The sequence below is a fragment of the Notolabrus celidotus genome, chromosome 21 (assembly GCF_009762535.1).
Source record: "Notolabrus celidotus isolate fNotCel1 chromosome 21, fNotCel1.pri, whole genome shotgun sequence".
Classification (NCBI taxonomy): Eukaryota; Metazoa; Chordata; class Actinopteri; order Labriformes; family Labridae; genus Notolabrus; species Notolabrus celidotus.
The window spans coordinates 19,034,858-19,059,838 of NC_048292.1; the positions used below are offsets into that span (position 1 = coordinate 19,034,858).

At 40.5% G+C, this 24,981-nt stretch overlaps 1 protein-coding gene across 1 annotated transcript in view; it reads left to right on the forward strand.

The window, feature by feature from the left end:
- Window positions 1–24,981, forward strand: part of LOC117805160 (IQ motif and SEC7 domain-containing protein 3-like) — a gene marked incomplete at its 5' end in the record, with an annotated part of 137,735 nt that overhangs the window by 85,059 nt on the left and 27,695 nt on the right. Inside the window, 3 exon segments of the mRNA XM_034673793.1 lie at window positions 345–1,615; window positions 16,539–16,700; window positions 22,852–22,974. Of these exon segments, the coding sequence (XP_034529684.1) occupies window positions 345–1,615; window positions 16,539–16,700; window positions 22,852–22,974 (1,556 nt within the window).

The following is a 24,981-nucleotide window of genomic DNA, read 5'->3' on the forward strand; positions in this document are numbered from 1 at the left end:
TCTTTTTCATCTCATTGGACTGCACCACAATTATCCCATTCACTTTTAAAGGTACTGTTCATTTACCATTAACCCACACTTCACTTGGTTTTTCCCATTGCTATTCAACTCATCTACCAAATTCATCTTCAATGCACCACTGCTATAGGGAAGGTAAAATTAAGACAGTAAGTCTTACCTGTCTTCTGTGTATGTGCTGCATTTTATTCATGCTGCATCTACTGTTCTGGCAGTTGTTTTTCTGAGAAATTAAAAGTTGTTATCCTCTCTTGTAAAGGAAAAAAAGAACAACAGCAATTTCAAGAAAGTCATGCTATCCTTTCTTATCCTTCTTCTATTTTTAGATCGAAATGTTAGAGCACAAATACGGTGGCCACCTCATCTCCCGTCGTGCTGCCTGCAAGATCCAGACCGCCTTCCGCCAGTACCAGCTCAGCAAGAACTTCGAGAAGATCCGCAATTCGCTGCTGGAGAGTCGTCTACCTCGACGGATCTCCCTGCGCAAGGTCCGTGTGCAAAACACAGAAGGTTTCTCTGCTGAACGGGCCCTGGCAGAAGGCTGCAACTTGGCAGGCATCCCGCTGGTGCGCTCACCATCTCTGCCTGCCACAGTTGGTGGCAACCTGACCGACCTCGAAGACTCTTTCACGGAACAGGTTCAGTCTCTAGCAAAGTCCATAGACGACGCACTTAGCAACTGGAGTTTGAAGACAATGTGTTCACTGCAAGAAGGCGGTACCTACCAGTTCAGTGCTGATTCCTTCAGTGCAGCGGGAATAGGAGGTGGAGGAGAAGGCGGTGGTGTGGGAGAATCTACGATGTCCCAAGGCACGCTGGACCCAAGTGACCTGTCGAGGAGTGCAAGCAAGCTGATGATGGCGTTCCGAGATGTGACCGTGCAGATTGACAGCCAGAATATCCGGGTTTCATCCTCAGTCATGGAATCGTCATCCGTCACCCTCGGCAGCTGCGTCCAACAAGAAGGACCCCACAGCACTGTCACAACTTCTTCCACAACAACAAACTCCACCCCAGCCTTTAATCCTCTATCCACCTCACAAGAACCCCCTCCTCCTCCTGCAGAAGCCCCAGTTGAACCTATAGATCCCCCTCCACCCCCACAAGAACCCCCACCTCCCCCAGAATCACAACTAGAAGGAGAGGACCAGGATCAGGATGTTGAATTCCCTGCTCCTCCTCCAAGTGAAGAGGAGCTAGAGGATTTGCAACCTCCCCTAACCCCTCTTGATAAGATGGCCGCCCCTTTATTTCCAGAGGGGAATATGATGGCAGCACCACCACCCGCAGTACTCCCTCACGCCCCGCAACCACAGGAGGCTGTACTGCTGGGAATCTCGCCTGTGGTGGAGCCACTAGAGGTCAAAAGGAGTGGCTCTGAGACAGCAGACAACAGCTCAGAGCAGATGAGTAGCAGTAGCACATCAACAGAGGCACGCTCCACATCTGAAGCCTCATCCAAGGAAGCACTGCAGGCCATGATCCTAAGCCTGCCACGCTACCACTGTGAGAACCCCGCTAGCTGTAAATCACCCACTCTGTCCACTGACGTCATGCGAAAACGCCTCTACCGCATTGGCCTCAACCTCTTCAATGTGTGAGTACTTACTGTATTTCATTCTTTTGTGTTTTGATTATTCTGTCTTTTTGTTCTGCTTCTGTCAAAACATGGTTTACTGGATAGCCATGACTGCAGGGAAACATATATATTATTTTTCTTTAGTTTCCCAAAGGTGAAATTTAGACATTTAGAAATACACTGCTCCTTTCTTTTAGTCTTCCACAGATTTAAACATAGCTCAGTAGCCTAAAGTAGTGTGTTCATGACTCCGTGCTTGGGAATGAAAACCACTGCAATCACGTGCCAATAACTTTAAAAAATAAGTATTTGAACAAGAGATGTTGCTCCTCACTCAATGCATTAACAGGTGGGATGTACTGATGGACCTGTCTCTGTCTTTGATCACCTGCAGAGCATGGGCCAGGCACTGCAAGTTATCAGCCATAAGGGGCAATGAGAGATCATCTAAATCACTGACAGTAGGGTAAAAATTAAAAACGGGCTGTGATTATACAATACAATACAATACAATATAAATAAAATACAACGTGATATATGATATGATATGATATGATATACAGTATGATACGATTCGATTTATGATTTATGATAAAATATATGATATGATTTATGATATGATACAATATACATAACAGGAGATCTGCATGTGGACATGGTAATGACTAAGCACTTGGGAGGGATCCAAAAATGTGACAGTGGAGAATGAAAATTACTACTATGATACGATACGATACATCACAACACGATGTGATGCAATACAGTACGGTAGAACATGATACGATATAGCATGATACAGGATGCACTCTCTCGAGGGTGAGCTAGGATCCCAGTGTGTCATTGTACCCAATACCCTGGCACAATGCCTAGCAGCATAGTCTATGCCTATGAGCATAACTGAGAACTGGTCCAAACCTGAGCCAGCTCTAACTATAAGCTTTATCAAAAAGGAAAATTTGAAGCCTAATCTTAAAAGTAGAGAGGGTGTCTGCCTACCGGACCCTATCTGGTAGATATTTCCTAAGGAGAGGTGCCTGATAACTGCAAAAACAAAAAATTAATCCATGTGTAGGCAGACAAACACAAACTGGTGAAAACCACAAATCTAGGAGTTAAGGTCTAGGAATTTGACTGTTTCTCTTGTAAGTTGTTAAAGTCATTAATCTGCTCAGCTAAAGCGTTATGGGGCAGTTTAAAAGAGAAATGAAAGTGGTTTTATTGGGCAGAATACAGCACTGTAAATACAGTGGAATTTATGAAACAGACTGTACCTCTAACCCTTCCTCTCACTGAACCTGAAGTTTGATGGGTCCCTCTGGACTCAAAGAACAAAGAAAGCACTTTTCCTCACAAGTCCCAATTGTGCTGAGAGAACAAACAGAAAGAAACCCAAGACCTTATCTAGATCTTTAATGTCTTCTTTCTTCTCAGACAGATAAATCACTACGGGGATAAAAGAGACAAGATGAATTATGGAGGCAAAGAACTTTGTGAGGATTGGTTTGTAAGAGGAAAGGGAAATGATGGTGAGATAAGAGACTTGGTAACCTAACTTACAAACATACCCAGACCCAGACAGTTGGTTAATTCCCGCACTCCCAATGACCCCTATCAAGAATTGGATTACAGCACACATGCCGTGCTAAATGCTAACAGTAGCAGACAATTTTTAGATATTATTTTTTGAAACAATGTCACATGTACCCTTTCAACATGACAACTAAAATGTTGGCTGAGGTGCTATATTCCAACTGTTACTGTCAGATTAATTTTAGTTAGTTAGCTACTCAATCTAATTTTTGTTTCATGAGTTAGTTGAAAACATTTTGGAAGTAATGCCTGTCCACCTGCGTACTCTAGGTAGTTGCCTCATTAGCCAGACATAATAACAGTGGCAGCTAATATTAGATAAAGGCAAACACAGTCTTTAATCCCTCTGTGCTAGTTTCTTCCTTATTTCAAAACAGAAAAAATACAAAAATATGAGCCTTAATCGATCTGTTATTGTTGATCAATCTATCACTGGACAATTGTAAGCTGTGGTAGCTTAGCAAATAGTCAATAAGGGTATGTAGATTCCCCCAAATCTGTAAAATATAATGAACAGAGGTGCTGACGTTACCCACAGCTCAACAGCGTGCATTGCTTTAGTTCTGAGCTAGGCTTGTGTTAACTTTACCTCCCCAGGACTGGCTAAGCTAGCTAACCAATCAGCTCATGAGTAAGCTAATGTTATGATTCTTGGCCTTGGAAGTATTGCCTGTTTACTTGTGAAGGTAGAAACGTATTAGCCAGAATGCCAATAGATGCAGCTAACATCTGATAAAGGCAAACACAGGCTTTAATCCAAACTGTGCTATTTCAAAACGAAAAATGTACAATGATATTAACCTTAATCGATCTGCCTTAGCTTGTTAAGTTTGTCAAGCTATTACTGGACAATTGTAAGTTGTGGTACCTTAGCAAATAGTCAATAAGGGCATTAGAAATGCTACTTTAATATGCTTTACAAACTGTTTATGTAGAAACTTTAACTCCAAGTGAAAAACTGGTGGAGGTTACTCATATATTCATACCATCACCCAACACCCACTTGCATTTTCCTCTGTGGCTTCACAACTTGTCAGTCGAAGAAAAAACAAGTCTGTCTTGAAAAGCTTGTTTATGTTTGCCAGTTTCAGCTTTTCCGTCAGTGTGAATTCACTTCCCCCTCGCTGCTGCCTGGTGAAGAGTGACAAAGTCAGAACCAGATAAGACCCCCTCCAGACGCCCTCCAGACAGGTGCAAGGTGCTTACATGGCAGACGGAGATAGGAAGAGAAAATGTTGCCATGGTGACGACAATGCATCTGAGCCAGGGTTGACTGAATCTGATGTATTGATTTGTTCAAAGAAAAAACTGTCCCTGAAGATATGTGGCAGACTCTCTCTGCTTTTGGGATGTTGTTGCCCTTTTACCCTGAGCTTGTTAGCAGAATTTTAGTGATCGATTACGTATTGAGAGAAGCACTAAAACACCCATTTGGATATATCACAGAAGTCATAAACAGCCCTGCCTTTATTAGTCAACACCCGCTATGCTCCATTTAAGAATGCTAGTCTCAACATAACTCCTGAAAATGTGCTCGGTGGCCTACAGCACACTTAGAAGTAATATTTAAATAGGAAGATTTACAATACGCTCCATTAGCTTTCCACCAAGAGCGTACCCTAAAGGGCCAAAACACCCCACAAATTTCAATAAATGTACCAGACTCCCTCATATAAATAAGAAGTTGGGCTCAACCACTGATGGAGTAGCTGGGTACAATTAGTTGGAATACAGAAGGGGTGGATTCAAAAGTAATGGCAATGATCCACCAAGCCTAAAATTCCCATTAGTCATTCTGCTGCGAGTTGTGGATGTAATTAAAAGTTCCTCCACCACTGTGAGAACTGGAATGAAAAATTTGTTAACATTTCAATATGGTTTTTTTTACCTGCCACATCAACCATTGCCTTCCCTGCTTTCCAAAAATACCTTGCAGGAATACAAAATACTCAGTGTTCCCTTGGGTGCAAAACCACTACAAGATTTTGTAAAGATATTCCCCCCCAATTAAGTCATTTTATACAAATTTAGAAGATTGGAGCTCATAAACACCCATTATCTTTTTGCTCACTGCCAAGTTCTGCAGTGCAATAAAAGGGCACAATAAAGCTGATTAACTTTGACTCAATGCTGGAGCGTGACACAGAAAACAAGAGGAAGAGGAACGAGCTGTGCCGCTACCGGGGAAAAGAGGCAGAGCGAAACGAACAAATGAAATATGGAGAATACAAGAAATAAAATGAAAGAGCATAAATAGAGTTTTGAAGATGTCAGTGCAATTCTATATTTGTATAATCTAAAAGGGAAGGAGGGATGATTAACCGTTGCACCCACATCAGGTGCAAATCAGCTCTAAGGGCTCTGTCTGTTCGTATAAATCAAGCTCCAAGTGATCATTGTGTGGATACAGGGAGAGTAGGTGGTCCTTAAGGCTGATTTATACCTTGCGTCGCCCCTACGCAGCAGGGGCTGACGCGGACATGAGCACTACATACTTGTACGTCAATGTGTCCGTGTTGCGCAGCAATTCTCTGCCGAAAAGCTTGAGGGCAGTGTGGTCTCTCTGATAGCCAGATGCCTGCTTCGCTACAATCTCTGTTTACTTTTCCACAGCAATTCAGAGCGTGTTATGTTAATCTACAGCTGATACATGTTGCTGTTTATCATACAGACATGATTACAGGGAAGAATAGAGAGGAGGAGATGAAATACACGCCAATGTGCGAGGATCCTGGAAGTACTGTAAATGCGGCAATGCTGCTGAGCGGACCAATCACAGGGCTTGCGGTCCGCGTTGATTGTATGGGTAGTTACATTTTGAAGGAGGTGCACGTCAGCTACGTAAGTAGGAAGTATATATCAGCCTTTAATGTGGTCCAGCACACATGAGTGTACACACTTCCAGACAAATTTGGACTAATGCCTTCCAGACCACGTCAGTATGTGAACTGTGTGATCAGATCTCAGTATGGATTGATGAGTGTTCACACCTGGAGTTAAAGCTTGTCACTTGCGATCAGGTCACCAGGATCTGATGATAATGCGAGGTGCAAACAGGGTTGTTTTTGGAAAACATCCTGAAAGCATAAAGACAAAGGTATCATTACTACTACTACTACTATCCGTCTCATCTGGTTCTGCTCAGCATTTCTACCTGTTAAAAAGACGTTCATGCTTGCCTCGGTAACTAGCTAAATACTGCGAGGTGCAATACTCATGAAGGATGTAATACAACTCTTCATTTTGATGATTTTTTTTACATGTAACAACCTGTAAACAACAGAAAAATAATGGAGACTGGCAACAGGTAGTGTGTCTCCTTTTCTCGCTTCTGTCAGTCTGAAAACGAGAGCTGCTGATTGCATCAAGCAGTCTCACTTGGAGGCTAGGCCTCCTTGTGGTGTAAATTGGAACTGATCTTAAAATCAGTACAGCTATCTTTTTTAGACACCTTTGGGTAGTAAGGGAAGATAGACTGTAGCGTAAGGGTTAGGTCTACGGTTGTTAGCAGATTTTTTGTAGCTTCATAGAGAAAGTTTTTAATAACTGTTTAAGAAAGCTCCCCATTTTATTTATAAGGCTCTGTAAATCTTATGAGATATTTCCAGAAAATTACAAGTTTAAGCCTATTCTGTCTGTGTGCAATTCTCTCCTCTCATTCCCTCAATCAAACACCCTGAAAGATAAGCTGACTTTTAATAAATTGCCTACAAGAGAGGGAAGATAGAAAAGTAAAGGAGAGAGAGAGAGAGAGAGAGAGAGAGAGAGAGAGAGGAAAACCGAGCTTGAGGCTTATTAGTTCCACCAGTTCATATCCTCCCTCTAATACCTGCACTGTTGTATCCTTTGCATCTTAAACAGGGCTGTTTGCTTGGGGCCAAAACTTGAGTATTGCTTGATCATGCGGAAGAAAAGCTCCCTCATATGCACACAGTCGGGTAATGTAATGTGTGAGAGAGGATGAGTGTTTGTCTTGCAGCAGGTGGTCCGTGCACCCACCTAAGCAGGAGGAGTTAGAAAGTCAGACGGGAGTAAATTAAAGAGAAGTTTTGTGTGTGTGTGTGTGTGTGTGTGTGTGTGTGTATGTGTGTGTGTGTGTGTTTGTTCGCACAAGCCTCAGTAAGAATAAAAAGATGGAGCAGCGAGGATATAGAGCAAGAGCAACAGAGAGGAACTGAAAAAGACACAAAAAGGTAGAGTGCGCGAGAGGTTGGAGGGGGAGGCCATTTGATAAAGTTTCCACCTTGAGTGTGGATAGAATGACAATGACTCCATTACAGCTGGGGAGGGTGTGTCAAGGACACGGCCAACACACAAGGGAGCTGGTACCAACCTACAGCAGGGAACAGGCAGAAAGAAAGGGGAACATGACTAACTGTGACAATAATGACATATCCTGGGTACACTTTGCTTTTTATGTGCATTAATTTCAATTTTGTGCTACCCTGTTAGACTTCCCCCAGTGAAAGCATTGATCAGACATCCGAGCAGCTCACTGAGCAATCCCATCAGCTCTCCATGCGTGCAAAAGAAGCTGAGCTTTATGAATTAAATACAAGGTGACATAAGAGATATATAGGTGAAGGCGTAAGTGTGAAGAAAGAGTGGAAGAGAGAGATCTGAATGCATATGTCGAGGAAGGCTAATTAGCTCAGCGGGAACGCAAAGCCTGCCAAACTCCTCGAGAGGAATAACCTGACGGCAGGAGGAGAGTGTCTCTGCAAGAAGCTGGTGTATGGGTTGTTTGTTTGTGCACACACAAACCTCGTCTGTATTAACAGTCTGCCCTCGGTGCTAAATGACCCAGCACATAATTACAAATCTAAAATCCAGATGGCGAACAGAGGAAGCATTTCTAAACTCCTCTGCAGACAGGTGGTGCATATGAAGGTTGTAGAATAGCACAACTTATTTAAAATAGACAAGGAATTACAATTTATTGAAATGTAAATATTGAGTCAGCAGTGTCATCTGCATACTATGCAACTGAGAGTGCAAGGAAGGAAATACAGATGAAATTGTTGGCTATTGTAGGCAAAAACTGATGGATACATGGTTCATAGAGAAAAGTAATGGATGACAAGATGAGTAAGTTAGCTCAAAAGAATGGAGAAATGGTTCAAATAAGTAACAATTATAAGCGTGTAAGCATTGCAAAGCATAGGATTGGATGCTCACTGTTTACACTGCATACCTCAAATATTCGCTTCTGTTACATCATGTAAACAAAAGCTACCGGTGTTAACACAAGTCAGGGGACATCACTTTAATCATGGACATGGATATTTTTCACGCACCACTATTTAAATTTTGTAAAACAAGCTAACAAACTGTTGAACAAGAAGTCGAAAGGAAATCCCAAAAGGTTTTCTTCATGGACACTCCCAGTGCCTTGGTGATCTGCCACTAGCCCGCTACTTAATTTAGGTTTTTGTAGTGAAATGAGGAGGTTTCATACAGGTAACATTTCTGAACTTATTGCATTAGCTTTGCCTGCTAAAAAATAGAGCATCATGATCAAAATGGCATTACATGGCATTGGGTAGCACTGTGTTGGTCACAGGAAGCTCAGTCACTCCTATAGGAGACAATGGAATCAGCCTGGTATTGGACACGGTGCAATGGATCAATAGTTGATACAATAATGACAATATCGTCTAAATGGTAACAAAACAAACACAAAAAAAAAGCCCAAAAGCAAAAGACAAGTAGTTCAGACTTTTTTAGCTTGGGCTAGGCTCATAAATACCTGGCTAGAAAAATGTAAAAATTTAAAAGCAGGGTTAGATAGCTAAAATGGATTAACAGCCAAAAGCTAAGTTTTAGCTAACAGTTAGCTGTCAATGGTCCCACATAGCAAAATTGGTCTGGCCCGGTTCTGGCCCACAATACACTTAGACTCGGCCAACATACCGTAAAGAATAACGGCCCTTAAGTGGCCCAGATATAGTTTGCCAGAGACGGCCCACACATGGGCCAGCTTAATCACAAGCTCAACCTTAATTGGCCCAGATGCAGCATGGACAGATCTGGGCCACATAAACCAAGCCACAATCGGGCCAGATGTGGCATGCCATCATATATACAATGCCATCATTGCCAGACCTGGCCCACATCCGGTTGGCATACCAATTGCCATGCCAGCACTCAGCCAACAGTGCCGGCTTGATCTGGCCCAGATCTATCTGCTATGTGGGGTTGAGTAAAATAATGAGTAAATGTCATTGTGTGATCAATATTTGATAAGAAAGGGAAGGCTAAAAGAAGGCTAAAGGATAAATGTCGATTAATTAAAGTATTGCATAGCCTTTCATGGGTTATTTAGTTGTGACATACATTTAAAATAATCCATCAACAGTTAACGCCAGCAGCAACGGCTACTACTATCATCTCTCTCTCTTTTAATCTCCTCTATCTCTCTTTCCAACCCCAACTCGGTCGAGGCAGATCGCTGTCTAACATGAGTCTGGTTCTGCTCGAGGTTTCTGCCTGTTAAAAGGACATTTTTCCTTGCCGTTGAACTAGCTAAATACTGCGAGATGCAATGCTCAAGGTGTATTAAGATGAGATAAGACTGAGTCCTGTCAGTGAGAGGGGACTGGATTGTATCCTGTCTTGATTTTGGGTCTTTGTTAATAATTTATCATAGATTACGGTCTAGACCTGCTATGTTTGCAAAAGCGTCTTGAGATAACGTTTGTTGTGATTTCGATATATAGATAAAGATTGATTGATTCATTGAAATAGAAAAACATAGTGTAAGTGGTGAAATAGCTAATGGCTATTGATTAATAGTTTAGCACATTAGGTTCAATAGGCAAATGGATAAATGTTATAATCAGCCTAAATTTGAATGTGATAAAGGTTGAACTGTTAATAATACAGGATACATTTTTAATAGCTTAAATTCTTTACATTTGTTAGCTTAAATTAGGCTAATGAATTAATGTTAATATTCAGCATTTTATGTATAAACATGTCAGATATTATGCTAAAGTTAATAAATAAGAAAAAAAAGAAAATTTAAGAAAGGCAAAAACAGCCATATAATGATACCTTTACACCTTTCCAGCAGAGTACACTTGATGGACCAGGGTAGTGCTTTTCAACAGCTAGTGTCAGCATTGTAATGATCCAGGGTCTTGAAGTGACACGGCACAATCGTGTTTCTGCTTAGAAAATGCACAGAGGTGCTAACCGGGCTATCAGTCTATCAGTCCCTCCAGGATTTCGCAGGATTTTTTTGTGATTGTTGCGGCCCAAAAAGCCTGAATTTGCGACAGCTTTTTGAAAAAATTGCGGTGAAAGTTGCGATTATTTTTTTTTTTGCTTTTTTCCCCCAATAACATCTCAGGGGCAAGTAAATAGGCTAAATTACAGTTGTTTTTAGAAAACATTCTTTATGTGGCCACTGACTGTATTTTGATTCTCTTGATTCACAGAAAAATGCCATGAAAGGACTATATTGCACATTTACGACGGTCCCTGAATGCACCTCGCTGCGACTGATGCACAGTCAGTTCACGGTACTCTGAAATTAATCTGCATCTTTGATGACTATGAGTTGATCAAAACTTACTGAATGTGTCTGATGTTTCACCAAACTGGATTAAATCAAGCTGTAGATGCAGAGCTTTTTACGGTAACCACGGCAACAACGTCAAACATCAAATAGTAAACAGACGTCCCCCGGTTGTGTCTTTGTCACTAACGCACACCGGAGGTAAAAATCATCAATGAAGATGAGACAGATGCATGGAGGTGAGGAGAGCTGGTTCATAAAGCACACCTGCTGCAGGTAGAGACCAAGCGAACACTGAGCCCCTCAATCTATAAATAATAACGTTGTCATGGTCACTTGTCCTGCCTGCTGTCCTCTCTTTTCACCCGTTCTCCGTGCGTGTTTTGTTGTTGAAAAGTGCCGATCAAGTGAGGACTTACGTTTATGTTCCAAGGAAGTCAAATTGATGACAAAACCGATGACGTACAGGGGCTGAGATTAAGGTAATTGTTCAAATTTGCGGGAAAGTTGCAGTGATTGTAAAAAATTGCAAGGCCGCGAAAAAATCGCGCTGATTGGTTGAATTTGCGTTGATAGTTGCGATCGCGAAATCACAACTTCCTGGAGGGACTGATCTATCACTGGTTAGTAATGAAACAGAAATGTGTGCTTCTGGAGAAATAGGCAACGTGCCGCTCTGACAGTTAAGCACTTGTAAAGGCTATAAAGTACAGACACCTCGCACATCTGAACTAGATCTCAGATACAGAGCCAATAAACTTGCATATGAAGGGTGTGACTGAAGACGGCTTTTTATTTATGATGGGATAAAAGGCAAAGATGTCTCCAACAAGACGGCAAAGTGTGTGATTTAGGGAGAAAGATGTCAGGGCATGGAGAGGCTCTTTTGGGAGTAGTGCTTTTAGCATGACATCTGGGTCCTGTCTGGCACCTTCCCTTGCATTTCCCTCTGTGTTTTGTGTGCATCTTTACGTTGTATTCTGTCCTCTTTTCACACTTCAACCTTGTAGGTTTCTATCTTCAGCTGCAAATCACCTGCTCCACCCACCCCAAGTATTCTTTCTTCATAGACAAAGAGGTCATTTGTTTTAACTTAAAAAATCCAATACGGCCATCAAAAGAATGATTCAGATGCATCTGTTTGCTCATCTGCTACCTCAGTGTTGAATGTTTGGTCAACAATCTTTATTTCAATAATGCCAAATCTCAATAAACATTTACTCAAGTTGCTTTTGCAAACATAGCAGGTCTAGACTGTACTCTACATTAAATTATTAACAAAGACCCAACATCAAGACAGGATAAGACCCAGTCCCCTCTTACTAACAGGTCTCTATCTAATCTCATCTTAATCCACCATGAATATTTCACCTCGCAGTATTTAGCTAGTTACAGCGGCAAGGAAAAACGTCCTTTTAGCAGGCAGAAACCTCCAGCAGAACCAGACTTATGTTAGACAGCCATCTGCCTCAACCGAGTTGGGGTTGGAAAGAGGGATAGATTTGAATAAAAGAGAGAGAGAGCAATGATAGTGATGAGATGTATAGTAGTAGTAGTAGTAGTAGTAGTAGTAGTAGCAGTAGAAGTAGAAGTAGTAGCTGTAGCAGCTGGAGTCTGGAACGTCCACAGCAGCAGGCCATCTATGGCAGTGACTCAGAGGAACATACGAGACAAGGGATCTATAGGGCCTCCAGAAAGGTCTATGGTTGACTACATTAAACCTGCCTCTTGTAAATATGTAATAGAATGTAAACTGGCAAAGTGCTTAAACTTTACTGCATTCTAAGACCTTGCAGTACTTTCACTTTTGCTCCTGAGAAAGGACAATCATCATTTGCCTGATAAAAAAAACAATGCAAACAGGTTTCTTTGCAGCATTTGTACAAACTCTTGCTTCATGATTTTCTAATGAGGCTAGTCTTGTTCTGCAGCACAAATACAAACCCATCCATCTTTTTCTCCTTTTCCTATCATCACTTCTTCCATTTCTGCTTACAAATAATAATCACCATGTGTGTTCCATCTGTTGTTGGGAAAACATCAAATGAGCGATATCTGCCAATTCGTTTGGCGAGACATCACCTTCAGCTGCGAAGGCGAGCTTGAAGCTGAGAGAGTGCCAAGGCTGCCACAGCAGATGCTTTCAGGCGGCACTCATCGTCCTCCCTCTCTGTCCTCACGTTCCCATTCCCGCACATCTGCTCTGCCTGGTCCACTTCCAGCCTCCTCCTGCTATCCTGCCCTTTATCCCCCCCTCTACCCACCCCTCTGTCCCGCCCTCGCCTTACTAAACCCATTAGCTGTGGTACACACACACACACACACACACACAGGGCTGAGTTATGTAAAAGCTCTGGTTTAAACACTGAATGGAGAGCGAGAGCTTTGGCAACAATGTGGTAGCCTCCCTGGAGCAACTGCCCTGTGTCTAATAGGGTTATAAATAGATGCAATATTACTTCCTAGTTCATACATAAACTAACCCTGCTATGGAGTTAGCTAAAAACATCAGTCCTATACAAATTTTATATTAAAGGATATGATTGTGAAAAAAAAAAACTATTCGAGGGATGAAATGTTTTCTTTATTATTAGCCAAGACAGCTACTAAAGCTAACTGATATCATCAGTTAAAACGCAGAAATGTTAAAAATCAAAAAACTTAGCTACATATATTTCTTCACCAAGGGTATATGAGAAGTATATACACTTAATTCTTCTCAGGATTTCATGTCTCAGCCTGACAAATGCTGGATGAAAATATGTTTGTCATACTACTATTGATTTGTGCCAGTAGCAGCTGCTACTAGAAAAATGTTATACCCAAACCAGATACTACTGGAAGAATTTGGCCACAGACACCTTAGCAGCAAGTGCAATCAGGGAACTTTGTTAAATACTAAAATAGAATAACTGTAACAAGTATAAGAGGAAAGTTGTTACGTGTTATGATCAAAAATAATGATTATTCTTTAATTTATATTTCTTATTCATTTATTTTATTTTATCATTTATTTATTTTTTTGCATTTATTGTAAAGCATCTTTGAGAACCCAGAAAAGCACTATATAAGTCGTATCAACTATTATTATTATTATTATTATTATTATTATTATTATTATTATTATTATTATAGTTATTTTAATCATTATCATTATTATTATTATTATTATTATTAAAATCCAATCACAAAGTCCAGCTGAGAAAAATAAGACATACGTCAAAGCAAAATCCACACTAGAAACACTGGAAACTCTGGGGAAAAGACACTGGAGTAAGCTCTGGAAAGACTCAATGAACCAAAACAGAAGGGAGGAAACACAGACGAAATATGCAAGGGTAATTTAACACAGGTGTGACTCGAGACACAGGTGAAACTAATCAGGGTGGGGCACACAATCACAGAGGAGGGAAATCTAAAGAAGTAAAACTTCACTTGACACAAAAATATGACAAAATAAGATAGAAAACACTACACACACAAACAAGTATGATAGTATGGAAGGACCAAGGCAAAGAAGGACAATATAACTCAAGAAATTATACAAAAAAGAACAAAATGTTAAACGAAACTGAAGCAACTCGTGACAAGATTTGGCGCCGCAATGGCAATGAAAACCAGTTTGATAACTTTTTTACATTTCTGGACATTTGAGGGACATCTGGAGGGCATTCAGGTGGCAAAGGGCACTTTTTTGTGTTTTATAAATTTTCTTTACGTTTCATAAATGTTAGGGGCATCCCGAGGGCACTTTTTAACATTTTAAACATTTGAGGGACGTCTAGAGGGCACTTTTTTTTCTGTTTTATACATTTGAGAGGCATATGGACGACACTTATTTTTACGTTTGATCAATTTAAGGGGCATCCTGAGGGCACTTTTTTAAGTTTTAAACATGAGGGGGGGCATCAAGAGGGAACTTTTTTGTGTTTTATACATTGGGGGGGCATCGAGAGAACACCTTTTAATGCGTTTTCCACAGAGAGGGCACCAGAGAAGCCATTTTTTAATGTTCTATCTACTACCCTGAAATCCAAGAGGGCACTTTAGCGTGATTTCTGAGGGCGATTGCCCCTCCTGCCCCCCCTGAGTACACCACTGGAATCCAGATGGATAGACTTAATTTAGTGAATCCAATACATTCATGAATTAATCAGCAAACTTGTGAAAAATATGTCCAAACCGGTTCAGACTTCACCTTACTATAGACCTTTACAAGACAAATGTGAAAATTCTGGGCATCTTAGCACTGATGTATCTCTACTCTCAGCCATTATAATTCTGCATGTGTCCTCTAAATTTAGCTGTGTATCAAGGTGTTTCAAAAATTGATAATGAATTTTGTAATCCAGCACAGGGATGAATACAGATGAGATTCTTGCCTGTGTGCTTTATCACTTAAAGCCCACCATGCAGGTGTGCACAGCGAGCCGCCAACCTACACTTTTCAGACCAAAATCCTCATTACTGCAATGCATCACTTTTCAAATGATTTATGTGATGTCCTTAGTGCTCCTCAACAGCCATTACAGTGGATAAATAATACATATATAAAGAATGTAGCTGAATGTCACGCTTATACCTTACCCTGGAAACTGTGTATGTAAATGAATAAAATACATACTGCTGCTAAGGGTGGTTAAGCATATTAGAGAGCAAATTGCTGGTCAGTTAAAGCAGGGGTTCTCAAACTTTTGGGGCGAGCGACCCCTTACAGGGGAGGACATTTTCCAAGGACCCCCTCATAAATGTAAAATAGATGAAGCACATGCTTACTACCATTTGCACTCTTAGATGCCCTTGAAACTATTTTGATTGTAAAACTTATCAATCTAAATACTTCAGACCTGTTCCATAGTGATACACAGAAAACACTTCACCATCTGTATTTTCTGGCGGATGTATTCCTCGCTCTTTCACCGGAAAAAGTCTTTAGTTTTGTCCTTATATTACGGGTGAACTTTTAGCTCCACTTCATTGCTTCGTTCGCTGGCACCTGAAGACACATGACGCATTTTAGTCTCCTGTCACTGTTCTCAATAAAAACCAAACTCTATTTACCTATCGCCATATTGTCTTAATTTAGCTAGCTTAGGCTTAGCATCACTTGACGATGTGAACTGATTTAGAAATGGCTCCATGCTTGCAAGCTAGTAAACAAAGCAAAGTAGTAGCAGGAACAGTTGTGACCGGAGTGATGTGTGAATGAGTAATACGTGACAGATTGATGTGACGTGTCACAATCATATCAGTTTCTATTGGCCCAAAGCTAACTAAGGTGGGAGTAATGGGCACGATATGCTGGTTTCATTGGTACAAATGGTCCTCATCTAATAATAATAATAATGCATTTTATTTATAGGCGCCTTTCTTGACACTCAAGGTCACCTTACTACATCAACATCTGTGTATATGCTGTTTATGATGACACAGCACAATTTTATAATTTATTAGAAATGTATTATAATGGGGTGCTGGTGGCCTGGCGGTCTAAGCACTCCACATACAGAGGCTACAGTCCTCATCACAGGGGTCGCCGGTTCCATTCCCGGCTGCGACCATTTTCCTGCATGTCTTTCTCCGCTCTCCACTCCCCACATTTCCTGTCTCTCTTCAGCTGTCCTATCCAATAAAGGCAGGGAAAACTCCCCCAAAAATATATAACTTAAAAAAAAAAGAAATGTATTATAACTATTTCACGGACCCACACTATGGTTCGTGGACCCCCAGGGCTTAGGACCTCACTTTAAGAAGCACTGAGTTAAAGGACATCAAATTGTGTTTGTGCAGTTTTATAATGTTAAAATTTTGTCTCTTTTGTTTTTTCAGAAACCCTGACAAGGGCCTTCAGTTCCTGATCTCTCGAGGCTTCATACCAGACACACCTATCGGCGTGGCCCACTTCCTGCTACAAAGAAAGGGTCTGAGTAGACAGATGATAGGAGAGTTCCTCGGAAACAGCAAGAAGCCCTTCAACAGAGATGTCCTTGAGTGAGTAGAACACATTATTTCCTGAAGCCGTTATTGAACCATTTAGCACTCCTTACAGGGTTATTCTGAAAAGTAATCCCTCCATTTTCTGAGGGATCAGGGGTCAGGGTCAACTACAGGGCTGGATTTGATAGGGGATTTACCATGAGAAAAATCGTAAGCTCTATATGGCTGATGCAAGGTATGCTGACTCCTGTGCTAACAGTGCACAGTTTTTATAGTTTATACAAGGATCAGACATAATATTATAACCATCTACCTTATGTTAGGCTTCGACCCAGGGAAGTTTGACCCTGACTTGACGAGACATGGACTCCACTAGGCCTACATAGGTGTGCTGTGGTATCTGACAACTAGGCATTAGTAGGCACGTTTAAGCCCTGGAAGTTGCAAGGTGGAGCCTCCAAAGTTGTTTGTCCAGAACATCCCAAAGATGCCAATTGGATTGAGAGGGAGACCATTAGAACATTAAAAAGGGAGAGGGGATATCCAGTTACAAGAAAAATTCTCATTTGGTGAAAAGTGTTTTTGTGTTATTGTGTTTTGGTTGATACAATTTTGCATGACATTTCTGACCTTTCGTCTGCCATCATGGTTTTGAAAATCAAATCCAGTACACTCAAAACAACTCATCAGTGGATGGCAGTGTATGGGATGAGTCACTTACATCCACTGAGGATTTAGCATTAAATCAAAACCCACGCATATTATCCAAGACAGCTCTCAAATAGCCATCCACTATTGTAATGACTATGCATGAAATTGTTAAAGGGGTTACTCACTGATTTAGCATAATAGTGTGGTCAAAATCTAAACAGGTGACACATAGAAATAATGTCTTTCAATCCCTACTATGAGAAAAAGTACAGACAAAAACTCTTACACTTGCCACCTCAAGCACTTTTTAGATCATACAAATTTCCCGAACAATATTTCATAAGAACTAAGGAATTAAAATGAAGCTGCATAAATCTGCATTTTTTGAAAATAGAAGACAATTTCCAAAATAGAGGCCTCTTTCCAAACCCAACTTGGTCAAGGCAGATGGCTGTCTAAAATGAGTCCGGTTCTGCATGAGGTTTCTGCCTGTTAAAAGGAAGTTTTTCCTTGCTGCTGCAACTACTGTAGCTAAATATTGCACAGTGCAATGCTCATGGTGGATTGAATACGACATAAGTCCTGTCAGTAAGAGGGGACTGGATTGTATCCTGTCTTGATGTTGGGTCTTTGTTAATTATTTAACATGGAGTACGGTCTAGACCTGCTATGTTTGTAAAGTGACGAACATGAGTGGTTCTGCTCGAGGTTTCTGCCTGGTATAGGAAGTTTTTCCTTGCCGCTGTAACTAGCTAAATACTGCGAGGTGCAATGCTCATGGTGGATTAAGATCAGATATGAGTCTTGTCTTAAAAAGGGACTGGATTTTTTCCTGTCTTGATGTTTGGTCTTTGTTAATAATATATCACAGAGTATGGGTTAGACCTGCTATGTTTGTAAAGCATCTTGAGTTAACGTTTGTTGTGATTTGGCCCTATACAAATAATGATTGATTGATTGATTGATTGATTGATTGATTGATTGATTGATTGATTTGATTGATTTGATTGATTGATTGATTGATTGATTGATTGATCAACTATCTGTTTTTGTATTTGGTCCACCAGATGGGGTAAACAAAGCTAAAACAGACTCACTTCAACTCACTTGTGTACACTTTTTTTATTTTGCAAGTACACTAAGAAATCAGATGCAACAGACAAGGTCCCAAGTCGCCAAATCATAGAGCACCTGTACTTATCTCTTATTGCCGTGGAACCCTCCAAAGAGAACAAAATGCAGATCATGGTTGTGATTCAAAGAAAACTTAAAACATAAGCACAACAAAGGCACCCTGTGGATCTAAAGACTAACTAAGAATGCCTACTTTTTTGTAATTTGTATACTTTTCGTTTCCTTTTTGTACTCACTTTGTGTGCTAAGTCCTTAAGCAGACTACAAATATTTTATTTTAAACAACTCCTCTTTTCTCTTTTTAACTTTTTTATCAAACACCTTTCTAACTTTATCTCAGTAATTGTCTTTTTTTATTACATTCAATTCTCCTATTCACCCATTACCTCCCGATTTGCATATCGACCCTGAGGAGGTACGGCAGATATGTCTTTTATCTTCCCTTTTCTGTCAAAGTTATCAAACCGTGGACACGCTTTTAGTCTTCGCAAGGTCAGAAATACACGACACAGCACTCTTCCAAGCTGTACACCTGAGGTCGCTTTTATTTAATATCTGTATTTTGTTAAATGGAGGCTATCTTGGTTCCAAATACAATGTATTAACAGGATAATGCTTTTAAGGCTGAATACAAGGATTCACAGTGCGGGTATGGTGAGTGATGATGACATATAGAAATATATTTTGCTTTTTTTTCCCACAGAGCAGACCTACACCCGCATTCTGAGTGGAAGCAATGTTGAAGAGGGAAATGATAGGAGAGTGCAAAGTGTGTGTGAGAGCACTTTCAATAAAGTATAGTCACAGGAGAGCGAGTGAGGGATTGCAGCCTAATGTGAAAATCACTCATGTTGATTCACAGAGCCCGAATGTGTGTGTGTGAACGCATGTAGCCGGTGTTTGTGTGTAGAGCTGGGCAATATTAAAAAAGATATTATCAAGATAATTATTTTCATGTCAGTCAAAATCGATAATTATCACGATAAAATTCAAATCATTATTTCATTTAAATGTAAAGGCAGATTTTAACCCCTGGGTGAAAGTTGAAGAAACCAGATGGTTTGTTAGCTTGTATCTAGATTTAGTTCTCTGATAAGCTTCTTGAATCCCTCATTTTTGAAAGTGCTAACAGGAAGCCGGTCTTTTGTGTACGATGAGATTTTTGCAAGTTTTAGTTTGCAGATTCTTATTTTTCTCAGGTTTAGATATTTTGCATAATCAGATCTATTTACCCACATCCTGAAAGTGTATTTTTTAAAGTGTAATAGTTAATAGTTAACACAGAGTCCACACAGTGTTAGATTAACGACTCTGCTTTGATCTAGTAGGTAATACGTTTCCTTCAGTGTCGCTGTCACTCGTTTCAGCTGTGTTTACATTCCGCTCCAAAAGTCTTGAAGCTCGCCTACCTCTTACCCTGTGACATGATTGACTGTTCAATGTTGTCTTCTTCTGTCTATTGTTGGGTGGCAACTAGCGTTTAAGACACATTAGCACCCCCCTCCCTTTCCAGTGGTTGGGGCGTATAATCATAGTTTCAAATATATCAAATTTTTAACCACAATTTGTTATATTTTTATTGAGAAAAATTCAAGCACGATAATTATCATTATCAAATTATCGCCCAGCCCTATTTGTGTGTGTAAAAGAAACCTATTGGTTTGAGTTGTCTTGTGTATTTCTGCTGTGTATTTGCTAATCGTGCTTCATTCTCTTCCTATTTCTCTAAGCATAAACAACAATAGTTAAAACGCTGGGAGACAATTTAGCCAAATTGTGGTTATAGATTTAGGCTCCGAGAAATGTGGCCCCCTTAGGACTCATTCCCTGATAATGTACTGCACTCGTTTAGCAGGAAAAATGTGCCCACAGTGGCATGTAGTCATCAGCTGCTAAAATATGGCTCCATCTGGCCTGCTGTTTATTCTTACTTGCATATGTGTGTGAACCTGCCATCCTAGCTTTGTAAACATACAACTAAGCCATGATATGCGGACAGATGCGTCTATTTTCCTGTCAAGTACAGCATACAGATCAAAACCGTGTGTAAACGAAAACAGTATGTGTAAGATGTGTGTGTTGGTAAAGAAGGAAGTAGAGGACTGATGTACTCAGGCTAGAGAGCATCGCCCCCGACGTTACATAAACAAGGAGTGACAGCCGGGGAGGAAGAAGACGGAGAGGGAGAAAGGGAAGAGGGGTGGTGGAGCGAGGAAGTGAGTCATGAAGAGGGCGATCACAGAGTCAGTAGAGGTGATGGAGAGGAGGATAGTCACTGTCACTGTCACTGTGTACTTTAAGCTTTACCTTTATAGGATAATGGTATACAGAGGTAATCCATGTGTTGTTGTCAGATTTTAAAAGTAGCAGAATCCAGATATAACACTGATAGTTATTGGTGAAGTAAAGGTATAGAGGTGTCTACTGCGCTGTTGACCCCAGAGGTATCAATCAATCAATCTTTATTTGCATAGCACCAAATCACAACAAATGTTATCTCAAGACACCAAAGAAACAAAGCCGGTCTAGACTGTACTCTATGATAAATTATTAACAAAGACCCAAAATCAAGACAGGATACGATCCAGTCCCCTCTCACTGACAGAACTCAATCTGATCTCATCTTAACCCACAATGAGCATTGCACCTCACAGTATTTAGCTAGTTGCAGCTGCATGAAAACTTCCCTTTAACAGACAGAAACCTTGAGCAGAACCAGACTCATGTAAGACAGCCACCTGTCTTGACCGAGTTGGGGTTTGAAAGAAGGATAGAGGAGAATAAAAGAGAGAGAGAGATGATAGTGATGAGACGGATAGTGGTAGTTGTAGCAGCTGTTTACCGCTGGAGTCTGGCATGTCCATAGCAGCTGGACTCAGAGGAACCCACAAGACAATGGAGCTCAGGGACTCCAGAAAGGTCTTTGGTTAGTAACTTTATTGGGACAGGGAGAGTTAAAGTAAGTGATATGGGGGTTGAGATAGGATTCAAGTCTGTCAGTATGCCAGTTCCAGCAAGGAAAAACTTCCTTTTAACAGGCAGAAACCTTGAGCAGAATCAGACTCAAGTTAGACAGCCATCGGCCTTGACCAAGTTGGGGTTCGAGAAAGGGATAAAGGAGAACGAGAGAGAGAGAGAGAGAGAGAGAGAGAGAGAGGGGACAAAAATTGCATGGAAAAGGAAGTGTTTGTTACAGCAGTAGTAACAGTAGAAATATGAGAAGTAGTTCTAGTGTTTAATTGGGTAGAAGAGATGGGTGTTGTGCTTGTAGTGTTAACTGCATTAGTGCCCGTACTAAATACAATAGCACACAGTTCATGTTTTTTTTTTGCTATGTGCAGGCTTCGCTGTGGTCCGCTGCTGTGTTTCTGTGGACTCAGCTTTCTGCCTGTTTTCTGCTCGAGCAGCATGTGTCACAAACAAGTGCTCACCTCATTAACTCTCTTTGTTCATAGTAATCAATCTTCATGTGGTGTCTGTGTACGTGCATGCTCCCCAGTGTTTCCTACAGGAGAGATCACAGGGTGGAGACAGTACCGTGACACAACTGCATACTGTACGTTTCAGACATTTTCAGATCAGCGCCGTCATCTTTCGTTTGAACATGCCGACCATAATGATCAATAGCCGCACAGATAAGGTTTATCTACCAAGTAGTGGGGATAAATTTGGCTCAAACCACATGAAAGCAAATCCAAGTGTAAAAAAAAAAACTTTAATTTCATAGTTCGATTATCATGCCACTTTGTACATTGACAGAACATCTCACATCAAAGAGAGAAAAACTTTTAAACCTCCCGACTCCTCTTCCAAAGTCACCTTCTGCTTCTGAACCTTGTTTCACCTCAAAATCGCCCACGTTGTATTTATCCCCACTGAACTCATCGGACGGGATATTTTCCCTTTTTTTTAAATTAAAGTCATTAAGCTGAGGTTGTCAGGTAATGGGAGGATTTTCTGCTCGGAGGGGTTGTATGGGAATTTGTGTGTGTGTGTGTGTGTGTGTGTGTGTGTGTGTGTGTGTGTGTGTGTGTGTGTGTGTGTGTGTGTGTGTGTGTGTGTGTGTGTGTGTGTGTGTGTGTGTGTGTGTGTGTGTGTGTGTGTGTGTGTGTGTGTGTGGCTTAGAGAATATAGCTAGGCACACTCCTATCTCTGGTGCCTGGGCATTGCTAATACCTACAGTTAGCAGAGTGATTCTGTGTTAAGGTAGCAGATGAGAGGTTCCTCTCCATCTTTTTATCTATCCCTGTCCTTTACATCTGTAGATCCTCCCATACCAGCAGTGAAAGGGCAACTAATCGCCATGTTGCTAAAAAAATTGCGCAAATGCTAACATATTTTCTCCTTTCTTTTGTTTCCCTTTCCTTGCTCTTGCCCCTCCCCTTTCCATATCTCATATCTTCCCTGTCGTGCTCAACAGTTGTGTGGTGGATGAAATGGATTTCTCAGGCATGGAGCTGGATGAAGCACTGAGGAAGTTTCAGGCCCACATTCGTGTCCAGGGAGAAGCCCAGAAGGTGGAACGTCTTATCGAGGCCTTCAGGTAATTATAAAGCAAAAATAGCTTTGGGAGTTTGAGTTTATCTTCAAGTATTCCCACTTGTACTAAAAGGGGAGCGCTTTCTGCCTTTTCTAGAGTATTTAAAACACTGACTTTGGTTATGGTTGTCTTTATTTATTTGTCGAACAAACTAGCTAGCTCACTGGTTTTAGCAACAACACTGAACATAACCATGCTAAGACTTATTACACTTCTATTTTTGAGTGACAGGTGGTATATTGGATCTATTTATTGTTTATTTCAACAGGGACAGTGTACAGCCATTTAGCTGTACCAGAGTTAGCTATATTTAAATCTGTAGTCCCTGGGCAGGAAACAGTCATGTTTTGGTGTTTTCTTACCGCTGAGTGAGACATGAGTTGACGTAGTGCAAAACACAAACGATGTGCTGAGGACTGGTTTTGAATCAGTCACGATAATGTGGTCGCGAATCAGCGGCCCTCGTGCATGTGAGCGGGAGCGGGAGCGTCGTTTTGGAGGAGCTCCGATGGAGGGGGGAAGAGGTTAGACGGAGTCCTGAGGAAACATTTAAATTCATGCTAGTTTTCCGTGACTACCAACCCTAGCTTTAAGTGTTTTTAACATTACGTTTATCTTGCAGTGAAGTGTGTAAGCTAACATTAAACATCTAACAGCTAAGCTGGTAAGGCTAGCAAGATAAAAAAAATTCTAGAATGTGGTTTAGGCAACGAAATGTATGGACCTCTAGCTAAAGTTGTCATATCTGCTAAGGAAATCATCAGCAACCAACAATAAATATCAAATATAACATGAAAGGACAAGAGATTTGACCATTACCAACTGATTAAGTTCATATTTAAACCAACTTCATCAAGAAACTTCTCTCTTTCTCTTCTGAATATAATCGAAAGTTGTGAAAAATATCTCTCAATTGTCTTGCTGGTGTCATTTATTTTCTTCTCTTTTGTGCTTGTGCGTGTTGACATTTGTGTGGGTGTAAAAAGTGAAATAAAACACTGTCACTCAAAAATTACCTTTGGGCCAAACTTGTCTTGCTGTGCTTAGGGATGCAAGTCACAGAGCTTTGATCATGAAATATGCCCACACCAAATTCTGATGGCATGCTGAGAGGTAAAAATGTTAATTTTTGATTTTGTATTTTATTGTTTTCATGAGATATGAGCATAGGCTTTTTCTTTTTCCAGGATTTCTGTACAGATGCAGGACAACAAAACAAAAAGGAAATGTGACAACAAGCTAGTTGGACTTAAAGACAGTCAGTCACAAATGAAATAAAATTGAATCAGACAAACAACAGTCAACACATGAAACAAGACATGTATTGTATGCATTAACTCCTCTTTGTCTGCAAGGGTAATGGAATAAAAGGGATGGTCAACCTTCCGATCAATCAATCAATCAATCAATCAATCAATCAATCAGACTTAATTTGTAAAGCGCTTTCCATACAATGATATTGTACCACAAAGTGCTGCAGATGAAAATGATAATAATTGAATAGATTGAAAAAAAAATCAATATGTAAGGTTAAGAACATGAAAAATATTGATAATAATAATAAATAATGTGGAAAAAAAAAAAGAATTTGCTGAATGAACTGAGGACACAGTTCATTCACATCTTAGCGAGGAAACACTGGAGGTAAAATGAGATGTTAAAACTCAGCACAGGAAATTCAATTCACCAAAATAGAATAAATTACTAAGTAAGGCTGGGCAGTAATTCGGTAACAGTAATTATAATGATATAAATTTTTTTCAACATTTATAGAATAAATGATTGATATAAATTTGATATATTTAACCTGTCATAACACCCCTAACCACTGGAAATGGAGGGGGCCCTAATGTGCCATAAACGCTAGTTGCCACCCAACAATAGACAGAAGAAGACAACATTGAACAGCCAATCATGTCGCAGGTTAAGAGGTTTGAAGGCTTAAAGACGTTTGGAGCGGAATGTAAACACAGGTGACATAAGCCACAGCAACACTGAAGGAAATGCAAA